At 38.8% G+C, this 20,455-nt stretch overlaps 1 protein-coding gene across 8 annotated transcripts in view; it reads right to left on the bottom strand.

The window, feature by feature from the left end:
- CAP2 (cyclase associated actin cytoskeleton regulatory protein 2) overlaps positions 1-20,455 on the bottom strand; it is a 168,669-nt gene that overhangs the window by 90,109 nt on the left and 58,105 nt on the right. For 6 of the 8 annotated variants that reach the window (XM_079935519.1, XM_079935518.1, XM_079935525.1 and 3 more), the window contains 2 exons: positions 18,856-18,977; positions 15,255-15,355 (listed from right to left, as the gene is read on the bottom strand). In XM_079935519.1, the coding sequence (XP_079791645.1) occupies positions 15,255-15,355; positions 18,856-18,976 (222 nt within the window). In that variant the 5' untranslated portion in view covers position 18,977. Of the gene's footprint in view, positions 1-15,254; positions 15,356-16,797; positions 16,924-17,338; positions 17,473-18,855; positions 18,978-20,455 lie in introns of those variants that run through there. The other 2 variants (XM_079935524.1, XM_079935523.1) reach the window with 2 other exon arrangements.

Genomic DNA, 20,455 nt, shown 5'->3' with positions numbered 1-20,455 from the left:
GCCACAGTGGTACTCAAATGGTGCCCTGAGAAGGTCCCCTCACAGGGACTTGAGTGGGGACAGAAAAGGAGGATAGGCACAGGCCACCTGCTGTCTGCACCCAGCCCCTAGTCCTCTCTCTACCATCCCTTCAATCAGAGCTTGTTACAGTGTTTTTTATCTTTAGCATTTCTCTAGTTCTTTCTTAGAATTTGCATCTCTCTGATTATATTGTTCATCTGTTCATGCATGCTTTTTACTTTATCCATTATTGCCCTTAGAATATAAATCATAGTTGTTTTAAATTTCCAGTCTGATAATTCTAACATCCCTGCCAGTTCTGGTTCTGATGTTTGCTTTGTATCTCCAAATTGTGTCTTTTTCCTTTTGGTACTTTTCTAGATAGCTGGACATGATGTACTGGGGAAAAGAAACTGCTGTAAATAGGACTTTAGTAATGTGGTGTTGAGGTATGAGGGGAGGGAAAGCATACTTTAATCCTATGATTGGGTCTCAGTATTTCAGTAAGTCTATGTGTCTGGAGTGTGAACTTTACAAGTGTTACTTTCTTTCTTCCCCCTTTTATGGGACAGGATGGCTAAAGTGGGACAGACTTGGGTATTTCCCTTCCCCATGTGAAAGACTAGAGCCAGGTGGGACTGAGCATTTCCCTTTTCCAGGTCAGTTAGGCCCTGACAATAACCTACAAGGCTAGGCTCTGGTTAGTCAGTTTCTCCTGGGGTCAGGCCTTACTAAGGGCACAGTACTCTGGCTTATTTCAAAATGCTTCCTTTCACCTTCCCCCTGCCAGAAGCCCAAGGAGATTTTTCTCCAGTATTTACTGTGGGAACCTGGTTGAGTTTCTAGACATAAATCTCACAGTATGGTGGTGGTGGTGGGGGCCCTGTGACTGGGTCCCCCTGGAGTTCTTAACTCTCAGAGTTGTCTGCACTGAGCTTCCAATAATTTGTCAACTAGAGTTCAGGTTTCCCTACCCCAGCACTGGTTCCCTTGACAGTTTCACTCATGAGTCTCTGCTCCATTAAGCCAAAACTCCCCGTATTCACCTGTTTCTCTGATCTTGGGGGACAGCAGATTTCCCCATGTCCTCCCTTATGGACCCAAGAACAGTTGCTTTTTCAGAGTTCAGCTTTTTCCTTGTTGTTAGGATGGAGTGGTGACTTCCAGGCTCTGTACATGCAGAACCAGAAACTGGAAGTCCTTTCTCCATTTTTTTTTTTTAATGAGAAAAAACTTATTCTGTTTCCATTTTCAGACATTTTGGAACTTCCATCCCAGCTTCATCCTTTTGGTAACAGAGCATTTCCCCATTACCTGCCTTTTGATATATGTATGTAGGATTGTGGATAAGGCGGAGGGGGGGAGGTGTTATGAACACCTATGTGAGAGGGTCTTAAGGGCTTATCTGGTGGAAAGGATGCTGGGACTGTGATGATAGGGGGTCACTAAGAGACTCTATGAGAAACATTCTATTTTTACTTGGATTGTTTCTGTTTGTTAAAAATAGTAAAGTTCTCAGGGGCTTCCCTGGTGGCGCAGTGGTTGAGAGTCTGCCTACCAATGCAGGGGACACGGGTTCATGCCCCCGTCCGGGAGGATCCCACATGCCGCGGAGCGGCTGGGCCTGTGAGCCATGGCCGCTGAGCCTGCGCGTCTGGAGCCTGTGCTCTGCAAAGGGAGAGGCCACAACAGTGAGAGGCCTGCGTACCGCAAAAAAAAAAAAAAAAAAAAAATAGCAAAGTTCTCTAAAGGTGCTTTTATCCTCAGTGCATGAGACTTTATTCTCTGTTCTTATTATTGTTATTTTTATCATATTTATCTGGAGATGCTTGTAAGGGGACTAAAGCAACACCCAAACTGGCCCATCACTGCCAAGAATAAAACATACAAGTACACAATGTCTCTTCACTATGACATGTTTAGTTCCCATGGACTTTTGCCTATTTTGCGTAAGTTTGGGAAACGGCTCTCTCTTCCCTATGTGCCAACAGGAAAAGGCACAAAGAAGCAAGCCAGGATTACCATCAACAAAGAAAACCGTACATCTGCTTGTGCTAAAACTTGTTCTGAGGGCAAAATCTGTTTTGTCAGTAATGTAGTCTAAAGATAGAAGTTAAGAAATGAGAAATCAGATTGACTGCTACTTGTTGTTGACCCTGAAATTGCTGCAGTGACACTGGAAAAGGGCCAAGTTTTGCTTGGACTACAACTGTCCCCTTAATTTCAATTTGCATCTTAATATCTCCCCTGGACTACCTGTACCCTTCTTGGCATGTGTCACTTGTCCTTATACATATGACCTGCATAGATCAGTGTTGATTCTATCTTATCAAGGAGAAAACAGGACTTTGAACAATGTCCTGATGAAATAAATATGCCATGATATCAATGGTGGTTAACTCTGAGTAGTGGAATTATGAGTGGTTTCTATTTTTTTCTTCATACATTTATTTGTCAAATTTTCTACATCAAACATTTAAATTTTATTATCAGAAAAAAATTATTTAAAAGACATGACTGAATACAATAGAAGATTATTATTTAATTTCATAAACAGAAAGTAATTTCTGAGTACCTACTATGTTGCTAGGTGCTACGAGGTATAAATCAGGGGAAACAAGTCATGAACCCAGAGAACGACTAGTGACTGTGAGTAACAAGCAACAAGGTACCAGTTGTGTGGAACAGACAACAAACATCTGATTTTGAAAGGAATGGATTGCTGATAACCATGATCGAAAAGTAAGTTTTCCCATTTAGTTAGCTTGACGAAACACAAGAAGTAGTCTCGTAAAAAAAGGAAAAGTATTTTTTTTTTAAAGAAACGATTTCCTTCTCTCTAGAACCCAGGAAGCACAATGCTCGATACCCAGACATTTCTAACCATCGTTCCTCTTAACATTTCTCTCTGGCTCTTCAAGACAACAGCGTTCCCTAAAGCCTACAATTCAACCACAGCTTTTTTTTTTTTAAAGTATCCAGTGTGCACACAATAAAATGGAGTCTAAATTTACAGTCTGACCAGGAGAAGGAAGCAGTCATGCCACACTCCACTTACTTATAAATATGTTGGCAGTACTCCATTAAATCATAAAGACATGTGAATTTAAAGACTCTGGCCTGCTCACATACCAACCAAGTCCCTGTCAATTCCAGGCTCTGCCTTAGCCAAAGCATGTATCAAAAGGACAATAATTTTATATTAGGTAATTGTTATAAATTAGTATTTTTACTGCCCTTACAGTTGACTATTTTTTTTTTCAGTGATTCCACTTTCATTGGCAGAGAAAAGATGCATGCTTACTGAATAGAGCTAAATAGTTTTGCAGCCTAGAAAGGAAAGAGGAGTAGGTAGATTGAAAATGTCAATGTGAGACTACTAGGCACATTTTATTAAAAAAAAAAAAAATCATCCAGGCACTGATAATAAAAGAGGTTCATTCTTCATTAATAGGACTGTTGCCTTGACAACTTCCAGCTCACATAAGTATTTGCATCAGCCACGGTGCACAGTTCTGACACTAAGGAACAGCTCCAACGTGTCCTTTCTATATCCATGCCTGAGATCATCTATTATACAGCTCAGCTGCATTATCAGTTACCATTAAAGTAACACCCAACCAACCCCATCCAGAACATGTCACATCCAGCCCCAAAGAAGCAATTTAAACAATTTTCCTGGCATGTCAAATAGACAAAAGGTAGAACTGATAAACGGTCTTCTTTTGCAAAAAAGAATGTTTTATAGGAGGACATATAGCTTTGTTTTTTATCTTCTTGTTTGTGCAATGGAGGGCAAAGTATTTTGAAAAAATTGATTCCATGAATAATAATGTGCATTCAAATCATGCATTGTGTCCCTAAAATTCTTATTTTCCTAGTTTGTAATTATCACCAAACAGCCTAAAGTACTTTTAGACACTGAGGGTACGAAATCAGTACAATGTGTGTGGTGGGGAGGAAGGGCAGGGGGGACGATAAATATTAGGGAGCATTTACCATTGACCTATCACTTCCAATGCTTGGAATTTTCCTTGAGAAATAATTGTACAATCATAAAATAGTATTTGTACAAGGACATGCACTGTAATTTCATTTCTAATAGGGGAAAAACTGAAAATAAGTCAAAGATCACTAATTTTTTAAATGATTATAAATACCACTAGATGACCATCCTTGCAGGGAAGGGACCAGGTGAGGCTGGTGGGGAGCCCAGGTGTGCGCCCTCTCAGAGTCACACCCTAGGATCTCACTCATCTCACCCACGTTTGGGCTCTGCATTCTTGTACGTATTATTTCCCCTACATACAATTTTGATTGTTTACATCAATTATAGTGTAACCATACAATGAAATACTATGTAGTCACTAAAAAGTGATAGTATAGACCTCAACTTACTGACATGGAAAGAGCCCCAGAGCACATGGTCTAAGTTGAACAAGCAGGCCACAAAAATAGAATGTGTAGAAAGTTGTCAAAATCTATAATATAAAACCAATCAGTGTAATTTAAAAAACCCAACATAGAACTTTTCTAAATAATTAATTGTAAATTATATTTTAAAAAATGAAATATTTGAAATAATTAAAACCAGTGAGTATTTCTTGGGACTTCCCTGGTGGTCCAGTGGTGAAGAATCCCCCTTCCAATGCAGGGGATGCAGGTTCGATCCGTGGTCGGGGAACTAAGATCCCACATGCTGCAGGGCAACTAAGCCCGCGTACCACAACTACTGGGCCTGGGTGCCTCAACTAGAGAGGCTGTGTGCCGCAAACTACACAGCCCACACGCCACACCTAGAGAGAGAAAACCCACATGCCATAATTAGAGAGAAGCCCGCATGCCACAACGAAGACCCGATGCGGCCAAATAAATAAATAAAACAGTGAGTATTTCTTAAGGCATCGGACTAGGAAAAAAAAAAAAAGAAAACACTATTGTATATTTAAATCTGTTTGCTTTTCTTACAGGTAGAATATTGTTACAAGTTTGTAATCTGAACAAAACTATTCTCTGAAATAAACTTCACCTTCAAATTCAACCACTGTGTAGCTACAAAACACTTGGCAGATTGGCCCTTCTTTGAATTCTCTAACTTGCTTTTCTAACACTTAAGGAATCTAAAGCATTTTATCAACATGTTTAAACTAAATCTTTTGACTCAGGAAGCCAGAACTGCTTCACGGTTGATGAATTTGGGGTCTATACAAGTAAAGGATACTTGGCTGCTCTAATGAATCAGAAAAATTAGAGGCAACAAGTACTCCTTATTCTAGAATGCACTGTAATGCTAAGCATTGTCCTTTCATTCTGTATTATTTAAGCCATACTCGTATTTAACTTTCATGCATATGTATATGCCTTGGGTCTCCAAGTAGGTAATAGGCTCTTGAAGACTAGGCCACTGGGTGCCGATGTAGAAGGGCCTTTATTACACCAGAAGCTCAGTAACTACCGCTAAAAAATGAATGACTGAAATTATTGGAAAGCAGTGTGGTATAGCAGAGAAACTGTGAGCTTAAATCTTCAGATAGGCTTTAGACAGAATCCAATGCTGCTCATTTCTAAATGCATGGCTATAAGCAAGTTACCCAACCTTACTGAGACTGGGCTTCTTTGTCTCGAATTTACGTACCTTAACAGGTTCTCCTAGTGATCAAGTAAAACAATGTTTGTTGGCAGCTGCACGAAGTGCCTAACATACCAGGTCCTCAATAAATGCTAGTTCTCTTTCCCCTTCTTTACAATTGCCTCTGTCACTAACACAGAAAATTTAAATAAGGCAGGGAAATGAAGTCGATCTCTAGTGACTATAAAATTTAGCTACAAACCAGATTTTGTTCATTTGTCAACCATATAGACCCGACATCAGTCCATCTACACTAAGATCTCACTATGAACACTCAACCTAGGAAAGTCCTTGCTGAACGCTGGTTCCCAGAATCCCTATGGATTCCCAGGCATCTTGGACTCCTGACCACGAGGTCACCCTGCAGCCAAGCTGTGTGGGATCAACACCATTTGGTGCCCACATTTTCTCACTTGTCTTTTGCTGCTCAGTGAAATCCCTTCCAGGCAATACCTCGATTCCAAGATTTTTTCTTAAAATACCAAATATTCCTTTCCCCTTCTTCTGATGAAAACAGTTTATACATGCTTGTTATAAAAAGTTCAAAAGACATGGATGTTTAGGAAGTAAAAGCTTTTGGTAAGTTTACCCCCTAAAAATTCAAGAAGTATCCTTCCAGACTTTATTTTCAATAAGGCAAATCTTTCTTAAGTGTATATATCACCTCTTTACCCTTTCCTTTCAGTTCCTGCTCCATTATCCTTAGAAAATCTCTTTTCCTGCCTTTTTTGGGTCCCATTTGTCAATTCCGAAGTTATTCTTATAATCAAAGGAGAGTAATTATACACTCATATAAAGAAAAAGAAAAATTCTGTGCTTGGTAGCAAAAGGAAAAAGGAACCAGGCCCAACATCAGCTGAAAGTATGCATCATCTGCATAGAAATCCCTATCTAGTTCTAAGTCCTTCTCTAATTAAATTCACACTCGCCTAGGTATCAGCATTCATAACAAATGAATGCTTTTCATTTAATGTGATTGTTTTCCTGCTTCATCTAACTAAAAGCATAGTGGAAGAGTTTTTCCTAACATTTTGCATTACCTAGTGCTACTCAAAAAACCTTCGGTGAAGATTTTCTTTTTAATTTCTCATCTAACACAGAGTGATAGTTTTGTAAAATAAATAAAAGAACCTTACTAGAAAAATGAATAAAAACCAGACACACAAAGCATAAGTCCAAGTCTTTTAAACTACCAGACTTAGAAGCCTTAAAATTACTCTTGTTGGATTGTTATAAAAGTGTTCAACGTCTTACTCACAATTTTTGTACTCATCTCATAGCAGACCATTAGCAGAATTTGTGGATGGTGGTGGTCTGTGTACTACACGTGGAGTAATACTCTTCTGCATCTTTGCATAGAAAACGAACCACCCATCCCTTACATTAAGTCTGTGGGCAAGTGTCTTCCAAGTTTCTAAGAACTAACTTGCAGATGAACTTTGGGGTGGGAGTCCCCATTTAAAATTTGGGACTGTCTGAACTGGACATATTGAGACAATCTACTGAATTTTTCACTTTTCACCCAGATATTTAAAATTATATAAATAAAACTAAAGACTCTTAAAACCAGGGAGAGCTGGTTATTGGAAATATGCCATGAAGTCCTGGACAAAAATTTAATTTTCTTTTTAGACTCCAAAGTTATTTCTTGCCTGATGGCTATCATTTTAATGTTAATGATTGAAGGGGAAAGCAACATGCCAAAACCCAATGCAAACAGAAAAACCAAACAAAATCCTATTTCTTTTCTAAATCTGACCTTCAGTTTAAAATACTTACAGTAAGGTTCACAAAAATATCCTGTCACACATAGCACTCATGAGATTTCTATTGGGCTACAAGTCACTATACTGATGGATTTTCCTATTACTTATGAATTCTCATCTAGCTTTCTTAAGGTGGCTTAGCGCTCTAGTCTTTCAATGGCTCATTTTCCTCAACTATAAAAGAGGAATGAGAATAAAGGGAATGAGGGGGGTACTACATACATTATCAGGGCTACGACAAAACCAGGATGTGTGTGTGTGTGTGTGTGTGTGTGTGTGTGTGTGCGCGCGCGCACGCACATGTGCACACAGGATAAACAAAAATCTATAGAATCTATGTTTCTCCAATATTTCACTTGCTAATTCAGGACATAAAACCTGGCCTTGATTTTCTTTTAACTCCTCATCTGGGATATTGCTTGATCCAAATTGTCAGCCACAGTACATTCATCTATTCATTGATTCAATAATTTGTTAAGGATTTGATTCATTTTCAATCATTCATTTAGCAAAAATTTATTAACCACCTACTATGCTAGACACTGAGAGGGCAAGAGGAAAACAGCATATTTCTCGAACCTTGAAATAGATCCCAACACTCAACAGGTGGGCCCAAAGGGATAAATCAGACCACCTATTCTGTATATTAAGCTGTTTAATCAAAGCAATTGCAAGTCAACTATCAGCATTCCCAGTACCTTGCCATTTAAAATATTTATTTTGCAAAGCGTTTTCTGAAAGGGAAAGGATTTCTATTGCAAACACACATAAGTGATAAATTATTAATTCATTGAATACCCTGTTTTTTTTTATATCACCAAAACATCTTATACTTGATATATTAAAAAGAATTGGCTGGTAATGAGTTATAAAATGTATAAACTGTTATATTTTAAAACTTACCATGTTAAACCATAATCTAAGTACAACTGGAAAGGGAAAAACATACTAATGGTAAAAAAGCATATTTTGTACTTGCCTCATGCACACTAAGAAATCTGAAAACACATCTCCTACAGTTAGAGTGACTCTTGGGTCAGAACACTCATATATTTGACCAAGACTGTTTTTTCTTATGTGTAGTTAATACAGAATTATAACGAATTCTTAGGTGACTAGTGGATATACATGTGTGTGTGGGCATGTCTGTGTGTGTGGTGTGTTCTGTGGGGATGGTTGCTTGAATAGAAATAACAAGATAATCTAAATGAAATCAGGTCTTTACTTTTAGACAAAGTATTAATTTTTAGATGCTGAAGCAGCCTCCAGGCAAACAATTCAACTATCCTGAAGTCTAGAAAGAAAACAACAGCAAATGTTCCCATTATTGGCATAGTTTTAGAAAGAAGGAAATACAGGGGGGAAAAAAGGAAAAGGGCCTCTATTTTGCACTACTAGGTAACATGATTAAATTCTGATGTGGGAAACAATCTTCTGAAAGGGTATTACTGAGGGGAAAAATGTTTGGAGAACAGTTGCTGGTCACCCTCAGGAACTCCTGACACAGACTAAGTTGCAGATTCTTGCTATGCTTTTACGTAGAGCAACACCATTCTCGTCAGACCCAATCACCTAATTTTCCCCAGGTGTAGGCCCAGAGGGCCCAGCGGGTGGTGACGTAGCTCACCCCCAACCACAGCAGCCTGAGCACGCTCAGAACACACCCCTGCATATTTTGGCTCTTCTGAAGTTTCGCTAATGCCAGTGAACACAGAACAGAAGAGGATAATCAGGACAGGCATTCCACAGGCTTTCTTAGAAGGTTTCCTTTAAGCAGCAGAAAGAAAAGCACAGATCTCATCTTAACCTGAGAGATTCATGGAACCTAATTCATTGTTTCAGCAGAATACTCTGGTAACGTATTTTATTTTTGGTGGAGTAAACAGGGAGATCCTGGAGGTTAGTAATGCCTGTGGCCCTTCAAGAGATGCTTAGATTCCAAGTCCAGTTCCTTATTTAGAGCCTCTCCACGGCTCTGAATGTGCTATGAAACTAGAATTTTCAAGGAAAGAGACAGGGATCAGATGTTCTAAACGCAAACATCCTTGAGTTAAAAAGCAGTCACAGGGATGTCCGACTAAGGCTGGTGACTTAATAGGAACAGGCTGTGAGTCAACGCATATGTAGGATAGCAAAATGTGTGTTCAATGCTGAGAATAAAAATTCCCCGCCTTCTTGGGAAGAAATAATAACAGAGCTGGATCTATCTGTGACCTTTCTGAATTCTGCAAATTTGGTGTCAACAGCACAGTGAGTGATGACCAGGCTGAGACAAGGCTAGTGTGATGGGGGAGAAGCGAAGACCCACAAGGGACACAGTTCATCCATCCTGGAGGTCACTGTTCTCCCTGTCACCTCACTCAGTGCTACTCTGAGGAGACACATGAAAGACATGAGTCACACTGACGTTCCACCCTCTCCTCACCCGTTGTGCCTGAGCCCACCTTCGTCATGACCTTTCCATATATTGTGGAAATTCGGTAGGGCAAACTGTAATAGCTGTAGGGTGCAGAGGGCAGGAAGAGGTGGCAGATAAGTGCTATTGCTTCTCACTAGCGATCCAGGTGCCTACAAAGGCAGTGGAAGACAGCAGCCCGGGGGTCTAAGCCTGGCATCTCCCAAACCATGGATGGAGACTTTGGAGACCAGATTTCTGGCTCTGCCATAGGCTCATGGTGCTGCATTCGACACATCATCTACATCTCCTACCTCGCTAAGTTGTAGTTTCCTTCTCTGAAGAAAGAAAGAGAAAAAGAAGAAAGAGAAAAAGAGAAACGGGGCTTCCCTGGTGGCACAGTGGTTGAGAATCCGCCTGCCGATGCAGGGGATGCAGGTTCGTGCCCTGGTCCAGGAAGATCCCACATGCCGCGGAGCGGCTGGGCCCGTGAGCCATGGCCGCTGAGCCTGCGCGTCCGGAGCCTGTGCTCCGCAACGGGAGAGGCCACAGCAGCGAGAGGCCTGCGTACCGCAAAAAAAAAAAAAAAAAAAAGAGAGAAACGAAGAAAAGAAGGTAGGGAAGGAAGGAAGGAGGATGAGAGGGAGGGAGGGAGAGAGTAAGGACGGCAGAACAACAAAGAAAGAAAAAGAGGGGCTTCCCTGGTAGAGCAGTGGTTAAGAATCTGCCTGTCAACACAAGGGACACGGGTTCGAGCCCTGGTCCAGGAAGATCCCACATGCTGCGGAGCAACTAAGCCCAAGTGCTACTGAGCCCGTGTGCCTAGAGCCCGTGCTCCGCAACCAGAGAAGCCACCGCAATGAGAAGCCCGTGCACCGCAACGAAGAGTAGCCCCTGCTCGCCACAACTAGAGAAAGCCCGCACGCAGGAACGAAGACTCAATGCAGCCAAAAATAATAATAAATTTTAAAAAAAGAAAAAAATGAGGATGTATATTGGAATGGATGATTTATAAGGTATTTCCCTCTCTAATAATTCTGACTAACATAACTGGCCAAGACTGTAAGATGCAAGATCCCTGATATAAAGCCTGTTTCATGAAATCTAGATGCAGAATTCTTTGTACAAGTCATTTTTTTTTTGTCTCTGTCATTTGGAGAATGTGAAAGATGTACAGATCCTTTGGACTTGAGATTGCCAAAGTATTCATGTCTAATTATAATAAAAATAAATGTTCAGATTAAAGCTATTAGCAAGAAACTCGTTAATGGGAGGACCAACTTGGCCAAAGGCAAGCAGGACAGTGAGGAGGATCTGTACGGAATGGGCTGTTTCATTGAGTCAACTCCAAACTTGTGCTTCTGATCATTTCTTTGTTTTTTTGGTGGGGACAGGAGGGTTTCTATATAGACCCAGATTATAAAGCACCAAAAATACAAATGGTCATTTTTTAAGTGAGTACAAATTACCCACAAAAGTTTTCTAAAATCAAGGAAGAATATGGATACAAATAGTAAAATAAATACGTAGACATTTTTTCATTATTTATTCTAGAGATAGGTCCACGTAAAGGAAGAAGTGACAACCTGTAAGACCAAGAAGGACAGACTCATGGAGGCCGCAAGGTCTTTTTAAACGAAGGAGTCTGATTTTTTTCTATATCGTCATAAAGCAGGATGATATGTTGTCCTTAGTGTTCTGTGTATCCTTTTTCTGACATGTTTCCTTCGGCTTGTCTTGCAAGTTCAGATGATTGAGGTACTTTCCCTGGCATGGCTCAGGATTTTTTTTTTAATGGTGATGATGCTGTTCTATCTCAAGCTCTTCATCTGGCAACTGAGTAACTCCCTCATGCTTTTTACATGAGACAACGGGTGAGTCACTCAAAGGGGCTCTGAGAGCCCTTGGAAATGATGTCGTCCAGTCTCATTACTGAGAAGGGTAAGGGACTAGTTTAAGGTCATTCTATAAAAAGTAAGAGCCAGCTCTAAAATCCACATGCAAACAAGAAGAGATCATTCTTACTTTCCCACCCTTTGGACATGTCACCCAACCAGCGTGGCATAAAATGAACAAGATATTTTGTAGATGATTTAAGTATATAACAAATCCTAGGAACATCTAGAAGAGTAATCACGACCCATCAAAAGTACAGCTATAATAATTGTCTAAATAGGTTCATCCTCTATAAAGTCCAGGAACTCAAGGACATAATATTGTGCGGTGCGATTTAACCCTACCATGTGTAGCGTGTTATACTTTTTCGTTGAATTTTATTGCCCTTTTGTTAAAAATGTGTTTCTCTCATTTTTCTTGATTAATAAAAGAATATTTCTTTTTTATCAATTTTAATCATGATAAGAAATAAATGTTCCAGACACTTACAAACATTAAAATGTAAATTCTATAAATCTACAAAAAGGGCTTGAGTTAGGAAGAGCTATATGATTTGCAGTTGTTTCATGATTATCAAATCATTTAGAAATAGACCCAAGATTAGTTCCATATACCATGAATAGCAACAGGACAGCTTTGTAAAAAAAAAAAAAAACACACAGTCATCCATTTAAGGGTAAATGACAGCTGACCAAGGGCTTAGAATTCTGTAGGCCCAGTTTCTAGGGGATCCTTTCCTTTGACATTGAGGACTATATTTACCCTAAACATCTATTACAAAAGTATGCATTGTTTATTATTTCTTAAAAAGGGCGCAAGCTGCGTCAGTGTTCCTGGGCTGGAGGGTAATTTAAATAAGCCCTTCGGTTTATGCTGCCTACGAGAAGGCTTTACAAGATCTAATCTTTTCTAAACCTGTTATGTTCTTCGGTTCAGCAGAGCTTCCTAATTGTAGCTATTAGTTCCTCTTTTTTGTGGTCTGTTCTGTCAATAGACTATTGAGTGTTCAGTAAATTAAGCCCAGCCAGCAGCCAACACATCAAGACAGACGTTAAATCATAGCTCGGCTGCCCTTATTCATTATTAGTATCTGTGAAATAGCTTTTAAGCAGAGGGACAGGATTTAACATGATGCACATTTGTGTCATTCTCAAATTTCCATACTGTACAATCAGGTATGTGGGTTTTTTTTTCCTAGGCAACAGGTGTGTTCTTGGAACAAAGTTCAACCCTCACTTCTGGCTATGTGAGAGGCAGCAGCTGCAAGCTTAATGTCAGTGACACATGGTTCTATAAGAGAGAAAAAATAAACTACTTGTTTAATGTATTAAAGTAATGGGCAGATGGATGATAGCTGCCTGTACTTTTCTTTGTGTTGTAGAACCAGAGTCTACATTTTTGGATGACAAGTGTTTTTCTCTCTTTCTCTTCTCTTTCTTTCCTTCCTTCCTTCCTTCTTTCTTTCCCCACCTTCCTTCCTTTCTTTTTAAAAAACTAATTAGTGAAAAACATAAATTTCTTTGAGCATTACATATTCATTATTGAGAATATTCCTTCCTTTGAGTCATACTGTTCTCAGGCTAATGAGTGGAGAGAAGAAAAAACTTAATATAAATCAAGCTACACTTTATTTATAACTCACTTTGTTCTAAAAGGAATTTAAAGGAACCGTTTACTATGTAACTTGAAGAGACTTACTTAGTATGCAAACCCTACAATTTTTTAAATGCAAAGTTAAATATACATATTTACAGGCTTCATTATTCCCCAGTAAAAAAAATTACATAGAATTTTGTGAGCTATTACTAATAAGAATTATAATGTACTGTGTACCTCAGAAGGGTAATGTCAATATTAATGGTTATAATAGTGATATAATAATTATTGTAATAGTGTTCAAGAGCGTAAACTGTTCTTTATAATCATTCAAGAATCTCATTTAGTGTATTGGGGGTAATACTCCATTTTATATGTTAGCTTGCAGGTACTATCATGACTCAGTATAAGCAGCTCAGCCACTACCTTACGACGACAGACTAGGTTTCTGTAAACAAAAACATCAAGCTCAAGAATAGACCAGAGCAATTCTAGAGCTCTGTGATACATTAGAAGTGAATATGTCTTACTACACAGACTTTTCTAGAACTCCTGTACATTAGCGCTTCCTCTCTTTTGCCAATGAGTATTTCAGCAGGTATGTTTAATAAAAATGGAGGCCATGAGAAGAATCTTCATTTTTCTTAGATGTGGTGAACAAACACATTGCAAATGTGATGAGATAAGCACCTATTTAATTACAAATCTGGAACCAGTGGTATAACCTGAGTCACCAGATCCCCTGGAAGACTGGTGTTGAGTGTTGCATATAAAGTCTAAGTGGGGAAGGAGAATCCCTTTATACGTTTTTGTTGTTGTTGTTTGTTTGTTTGTTTTTAACCACAAACCACAACTTTATTCAAGAATCAGATTTTCCGTGAGTCTATACTGAAAATGATTTTGCTGGGACTCTCTCATTGCTGAGAAATCTACAAGCAGATGGACGTGGAATTCAATCCTTTGCAAGAAACAAAGGTAAATAAATAAGAAAAACCTGGTCATAAATCTCTTTTAGGTTTTTAATTGGTTTGGCTTTTACTTTAGATTTTCATAAAATGCATGCAAATAACAACTAGCCTCAGGGAGGATGCTAAACATTTTAAAATGCATAAAAGGTGTCTAAAACTGGGAGGCTGGCCTAGATATCATTAAAAGTCTCTACCAATCCAGAGATTATCGAATTCTATGACTTTGTTTTTCCTCAGGCTGCACTTTTTAAAAAAATTGTGGTAAAATACACACAACATAAAATGTACCATATTAACCGTTTTTAAGTGTACAGTTCAGTGGTGTCAGGTATATTCACATTGTTGTGCATCAGATCCCCAGAATTCTTTCTGGAGTTTAGTCTGCGTTGAAAAACTAAAACTCTACACCTGTTAAACAAGTTCCCATTTTTCTCCCTCTCCCTAGGCCCTGGCAAGCACCCTTCTACTTTCTGTTTCTATGAGTTTGACTGCTCTTGATGCCTCAGATAAATGAGATCATACAGCATCTTTTTGTGACTGGCTTAATTTACTTAGCACAATGTCCTCAAGGTTCATCCATGTTTTCCTATGTGTCAGAATTTCCTTTTTTATGGCTGAATAATATTCCTTTGTATGTACAAACCACATTTTGTTGATCCATTCATCTGTCAACAGAAACTTGGGTGGCTTCCACCTTTCAGCTATTGTGAATAATGCTACTATGAACATGGGTATATAAATATCTCTTTGAGATCTTGCTTTCAATTCTTTTGGGTATATATCCAGAAGTAAACTTGATGGACCATATGGTAGGTCCATGTTTAATTTTTTATAGAATCGCCATATTCTTTTCCACGATGGCTGCACCTTTTACATTCCCACCAGCAGTGCACACGGGTCCCAATCTCTCCATTCCCTCACCAACCCTTGTTATGATCATTATTTTAAAAAAATGTTAATAGCAGTCATCTTTTCCACAGAGAATGGGGGAGGAAAGTACTCACATGAGTCTCCACGTCACCAGCCAGGATCCTACTCTTCTTTAAAAACTCAGCCACCATGCTGTTCACCAGCTTATCAAAGGCCTCCACCGAGGGTGCCACACCTTTGGAAAAAGAACATTCTGTTATTCCCCGGTAGTTTAGTGAAAAGCTGGTACTGCTGTGCCATAAGTAGTATGGAAGTTTAATGTCATTCATGTCATTCTCTTCCTATTCACTAAGTCATTCATTCACCCAATATGTACTTATTAAACACTCCTCAATGGCTCAAGAAAACAGTGTTTTCCTATTTTTCATCCTTCAGAGTAAGCACTTTCACCTACATAATTTCATTTGATTCTCCCCCAAACCTATGAGGTAAGTAGCACTGTCACACTTTGACTGATGAGGAAATGAAGATGCAAACAGAACGCGACTTGTTAAAAGCTCTATACCAAACAAGCGGCAGATCCAAAAACTGAACACGCCTTATGAATCCAAAGCCAGTGTACGTTCTTCTATACCGACCTGTGCAGGTGCTATAATCACCTTGCAAATAGTTACCAAGATTATTCAGGACAATTAAAAGGTAACGATGAAGTCTGGGCAAGTAGGAAAAGCAAGCTGATTTCACACATTTTGTTCCTTCTTCACTTCCCAAGGGGAGGGACAGACAGCAAAGGTGGGCACAAAAATGCCTGGTGAGCTAATCCATAGTGAATGTTGATCTGCCAAATTACTATAAAAGCTGAATTGACAATGGCCCAACCTGGTGTGCTCTGCATTTCTTTCCCTGCTTTTTAATTAACAAAATTTTTTTTTGTCTAAGTCCCTGATTGCATATCCCTAATACTGAGAAAGATAATATTGAGAAATTCAGCAGTACAGGCTATTAAAATCCAAACCCAAACTTAGGAGTCCCTTTCTTATACTGGACAGGAATATCCATGCTCATAAATGCATAGGATAAAGCTTCCTTCTTCTTCCCTGGTTCCCACTTGCCCATATCCACAGGCCAAAAGAGTGACAGAAACAGCTGTTTACAGTTCTCTGCACCTACGGTCTAACTTCTAAGCAGGATACTGAAGCTGACTTATCCTAAGGTTCAAAATGCTGTATGTACCAACTCCTATAACATAAAAGGGGTGTAAACCCGAAGATTCCTTATGAATCCATTTGGAAATAGATAAACCTGCTTGTTGCCATGGGAGAGGTCTGAGAGGTCTCTGCTGGGTGTTTAAAGTGGGAGAGAGCTCTTCAAATGTGATGGAGGCCTCTACATAGCAGAATGGACAATGATAAAAGGGAATATCAGTTGCCTTTCATCACTCAGCTCTGCTCACACCTCCTCCGGGCAGCCTTTAATGGTTTGTCTTCCTTCCCAGCCTGCATCCTTTGGGCAACTCTTAGTCAAAGCATTTGAGGCCCTGAATAGTAATGCATCGAGACCAAAGATTCTGGAGGATTAGGACTCTGTCTAATTCATCATAGATTCCCCTGCACCTGTCAGAGTGCTTGTCAACTGGCAGGCATGAAAATATTTCTTCAACTGTTGAGTCAAACTCACCTGGTTGTCAGGGTGGGGGGAAAACATATCATAAAACACATCACAACAACAGTCTCATAAGGCAGTTCTTTGATCTGTGCCTACTATGGATTTGTAATGGATTGGGTTCCTTCTAAAAGTTTCTTTTTAAATTAAAAAAAAATTAACTTTAGTTACAACATCATTGTAATGGTGATGTTTACATTTAAGGTGAGAGGCTGTCCTTAAGGATTTGTTAAAAATAGAATTTAGGAAATCACCAAAACTGACTAATTAAGAAGAAACGGAAGTGATGTTGTTTAGGATAAGTAAAAGGTTTTAGGATGAATATCATTAAGACATTTTACTAATTATCCTTCTTCATTTCATATTATCAATAGGATAATAAATTGCTGGCTAAGCTGCTTTAAGATAACTTACTTTAATAACTGGCTTGAAATTATTTATTATATTAGAAAATATATGTTTAAATACTTAACTAATTATATGCCTTCCAATTTTGCTTAGCTTATTAATTTTCTTTTTTTCTTTTTTTGTTGAAGAAAGTACAAAGTGTCTTTACCTCTTTGTGTAAGTGAGGTTCAAATTATTGGAGTTGTTTTTTTTTCCTTTTACTCAGCAACACTACACAGTCTCCTGGGAGTTGGATTTTAACTTTATGTATTCACAGGCTTTATATTTGTGGGCAGCAATCTCAGAGAAATGTCTTTTGATCACCTGATGCCAAAGGCGTAAGGAAACAAAGTTACTAAAGAGAACATGAAAATATTTTCTTACAAATAAAGTCTACTGAATCTCATATACCAACTCCATAGTTAACAAAAAGAGGCTTAAAATGAAATCATAGATATGTCTCATTTGATGCGGAAAAAATTTACAGGCCCCTGGCAGCTTTCCTTTAAACAACACCCCCTTTCAATTCATTCAAAGCATTATGTTTGGAGTGGGGGGAGGAAAAGAAACCAGCCTGTGCATTTGTGCTCACACAGTAATTTTTGTCCCAGGGCACGTAATACAAGGCACAGCTCCAAATACGCCTGAAATTCTAGAAGCACCAATGTGGTTCTTGCCTGGTGAAAGCTTTTTTTGAAGCCCCCTCTTCCCCAAGGCTTTTCTCAAGCCCCAAAAGCCTGACAAAATTCAAAATGGGTCAGATAAGGAGGAAATGTGTGTGAGACAAGAATAGAGTTGACAAATTAAATACAGATCGCCTGGTTAAATTTAAATTTCAAATAAATTGTGAATAAATTTCTGAATAAGTGTGTATCATGCAGTATATCCCACGCAGTATTCGGAACACACTTCTAATCAAAAAGAAAAAAAAGAATGTAGTTTATCTGAAATGCAAATTTAACTGGATATCCTGTATTTTTATTTGCTAAATCTGCAACCTTAGAGAAGAAGAAGTTGGAAAAATTACTGTAGATAACTTAGAGAGCTGGCCGTGCATGGTATTTTTTTTTAAAGAAGTGGTTAACTTTTTATAAGTTTGATCACATAATTTTTAAAATCTTTTTTAAAAATTGTGGTATTAGCATATAATTTAAAAAATGTGTTTGGTAAGGAATAGGCAAAAGTAAAACAACGTGATGTGGTCATATTACATCGAAGTAATATTTGGCTTCACATCAGACTCTCTTCCTTTAAAACTGCAGTTCTTAAATTTAATGACTTGTTCTCTTTAAAATTATAATGTTCAGAATGATAATTCCTTCCAATTTACATTCTAATAAGGAACATTAGTTTCTTTTTGATAATTACTTAGATAATATATTTAGTCACTGAATGTGGAAGAGCAGCATAAACATTAAAACGAAAGAATAATCACATTTGGCTCATGGATTATGCTCTTAACATGCGCAGATACAGGAAATTTTTGTGGCTTGTGGGTTGAGACTTTTTTCTTTTTCTCTTTCTCTTTTTCAGGGATCGCTTGCATCTGGTTAATGTCACGGTCACATATAAAGGAAGGAGTAGGGGAGTTAAAGTTGATAGAAATATTTCATGAGAACTATGTGATGGGGACAAAATTAATTGACCCACATAGAGATCAGTAATGACAACAGTTTGTGGCCCTACCTCCGCTGACACCGTTAATTTCCCCACAGTCCCCAGGAGGCCGGTGTAACCCTGCAGACAGCGACTCCAGTCGACCGACGGCCTGCTCCAGTCTTTCCATAAGCCCCTGCATCTCTGCCATCCTAGGAAAACACCGGCACAAATGGAGGCCATGTGAGCATCAGGAAGGATTAGCAAGCTGACACCATTAAACTTACCATCAGCAGGAAGGAAAACAGAAATTATTCGGAATGGCTACGGCTTTAATTACCTAGAGAGCACTTCTACATGTCAGGAAAATAGGTGAAATGCAAAACAAAAACCCATAAAACTTGGGGCAGAAAAAAAATAACAAATTATACTGAGCTTATTTTCTATTCACTTCAGTGATGTCTACAAGCCTCATACTGCAATACACAAATATTCATTCTCTTTACACCATGATCAAGTGTCTCCTTGGATGCTTCTTTGTTCTATGATACAATTTATACATAGTATTTACTTAAAAGCCTCTGAACATATATTACCAACGTTTCTGCTAAATGGTGACAGCATATTTTAACTATTTCCAATAACTCTTTCTGTTAAAGTATCATTCTCCAGGGGACACTAAACCCACTGATAATTCTTGTTTACTCAATTACCTTAAACCAAAGAGCCTAGCACAGAAGTATGAGTTTATCAAACTGCATCATTCAGCAGGCAACAGAGACCAGCCCCTCCAAGAGCTGTCTTCTACTTACTATAATTTGTTCCAACATTTTTGTTGATGAATTATTTTAAATTACAATTCTTCTGAATGGTGGAAGTTTTAATTTAAAATAATAAAAATGGTTATTTCCCTTTGCTGCTAGTTATTTCTAGAAAAAATTTAGTCTTAGGTGGGGTTGTTTTTGGACACAGGGATCTTCATTTACCCAGCACTCTTGGCTGGGATAAATGGGTTTTGAAGCTAAGGGACTGAGAATAAAAGTGGGGCTGGATATCTATCCTTCCTGCTTCCAAACAGATTTTATTATAGATAGCTACACTGAGTAGCTTGAGGACAAGTACTTTAAAATTATTGGCCCTCGATTGTAATGTTATTAAGGCCACCCCTGATGAATGGAACCCAATCGAATTTGGCCAGGTTCATGAGATCCAGTGTACAGGTACCATAACTCTGACCATACCAACCTATGACTGGTTTGGGCCAAATCAGGCTGCTGCTCCAGAGAGAGGGAAACATGCCTCATCTTAATCAGTGTCCGGAGTCCTTCTCACTCTTATGAACTTTCCTGGTATCATTCTGAGCCAAAGAGGACTCGCATGCTCCTGCACCAGAGACAACACTGCCCCAGAGTATGGAGAAATTTTATTGCTCTAAGATGTGTAAATATTTTCTGTTGCTGCTGGGAACAAGGTAATGCATTTCTCTTTTGTATTTTGTATTCCACTAGTTTTGAGCTTAAGCATAATAATGACTTGCCATTGCCATTTTTAAAAGCAAGGTTACACATATCAAGACATGTGGACGGCTCTGTACTTCTGTGTCCAAATGTCAGATGGTCACCAGATACGGATGGTGGAGTTCACTGTCTATTTTGGAAAGTCATCTCCTCTGAAACTGCCAGCAGCTATT

The sequence above is a fragment of the Stenella coeruleoalba genome (genome assembly GCF_951394435.1).
Source record: "Stenella coeruleoalba genome assembly, chromosome: 10".
Lineage (NCBI taxonomy): Eukaryota > Metazoa > Chordata > Mammalia > Artiodactyla > Delphinidae > Stenella > Stenella coeruleoalba.
This window is presented reverse-complemented; position numbering and strand designations above follow the sequence as displayed.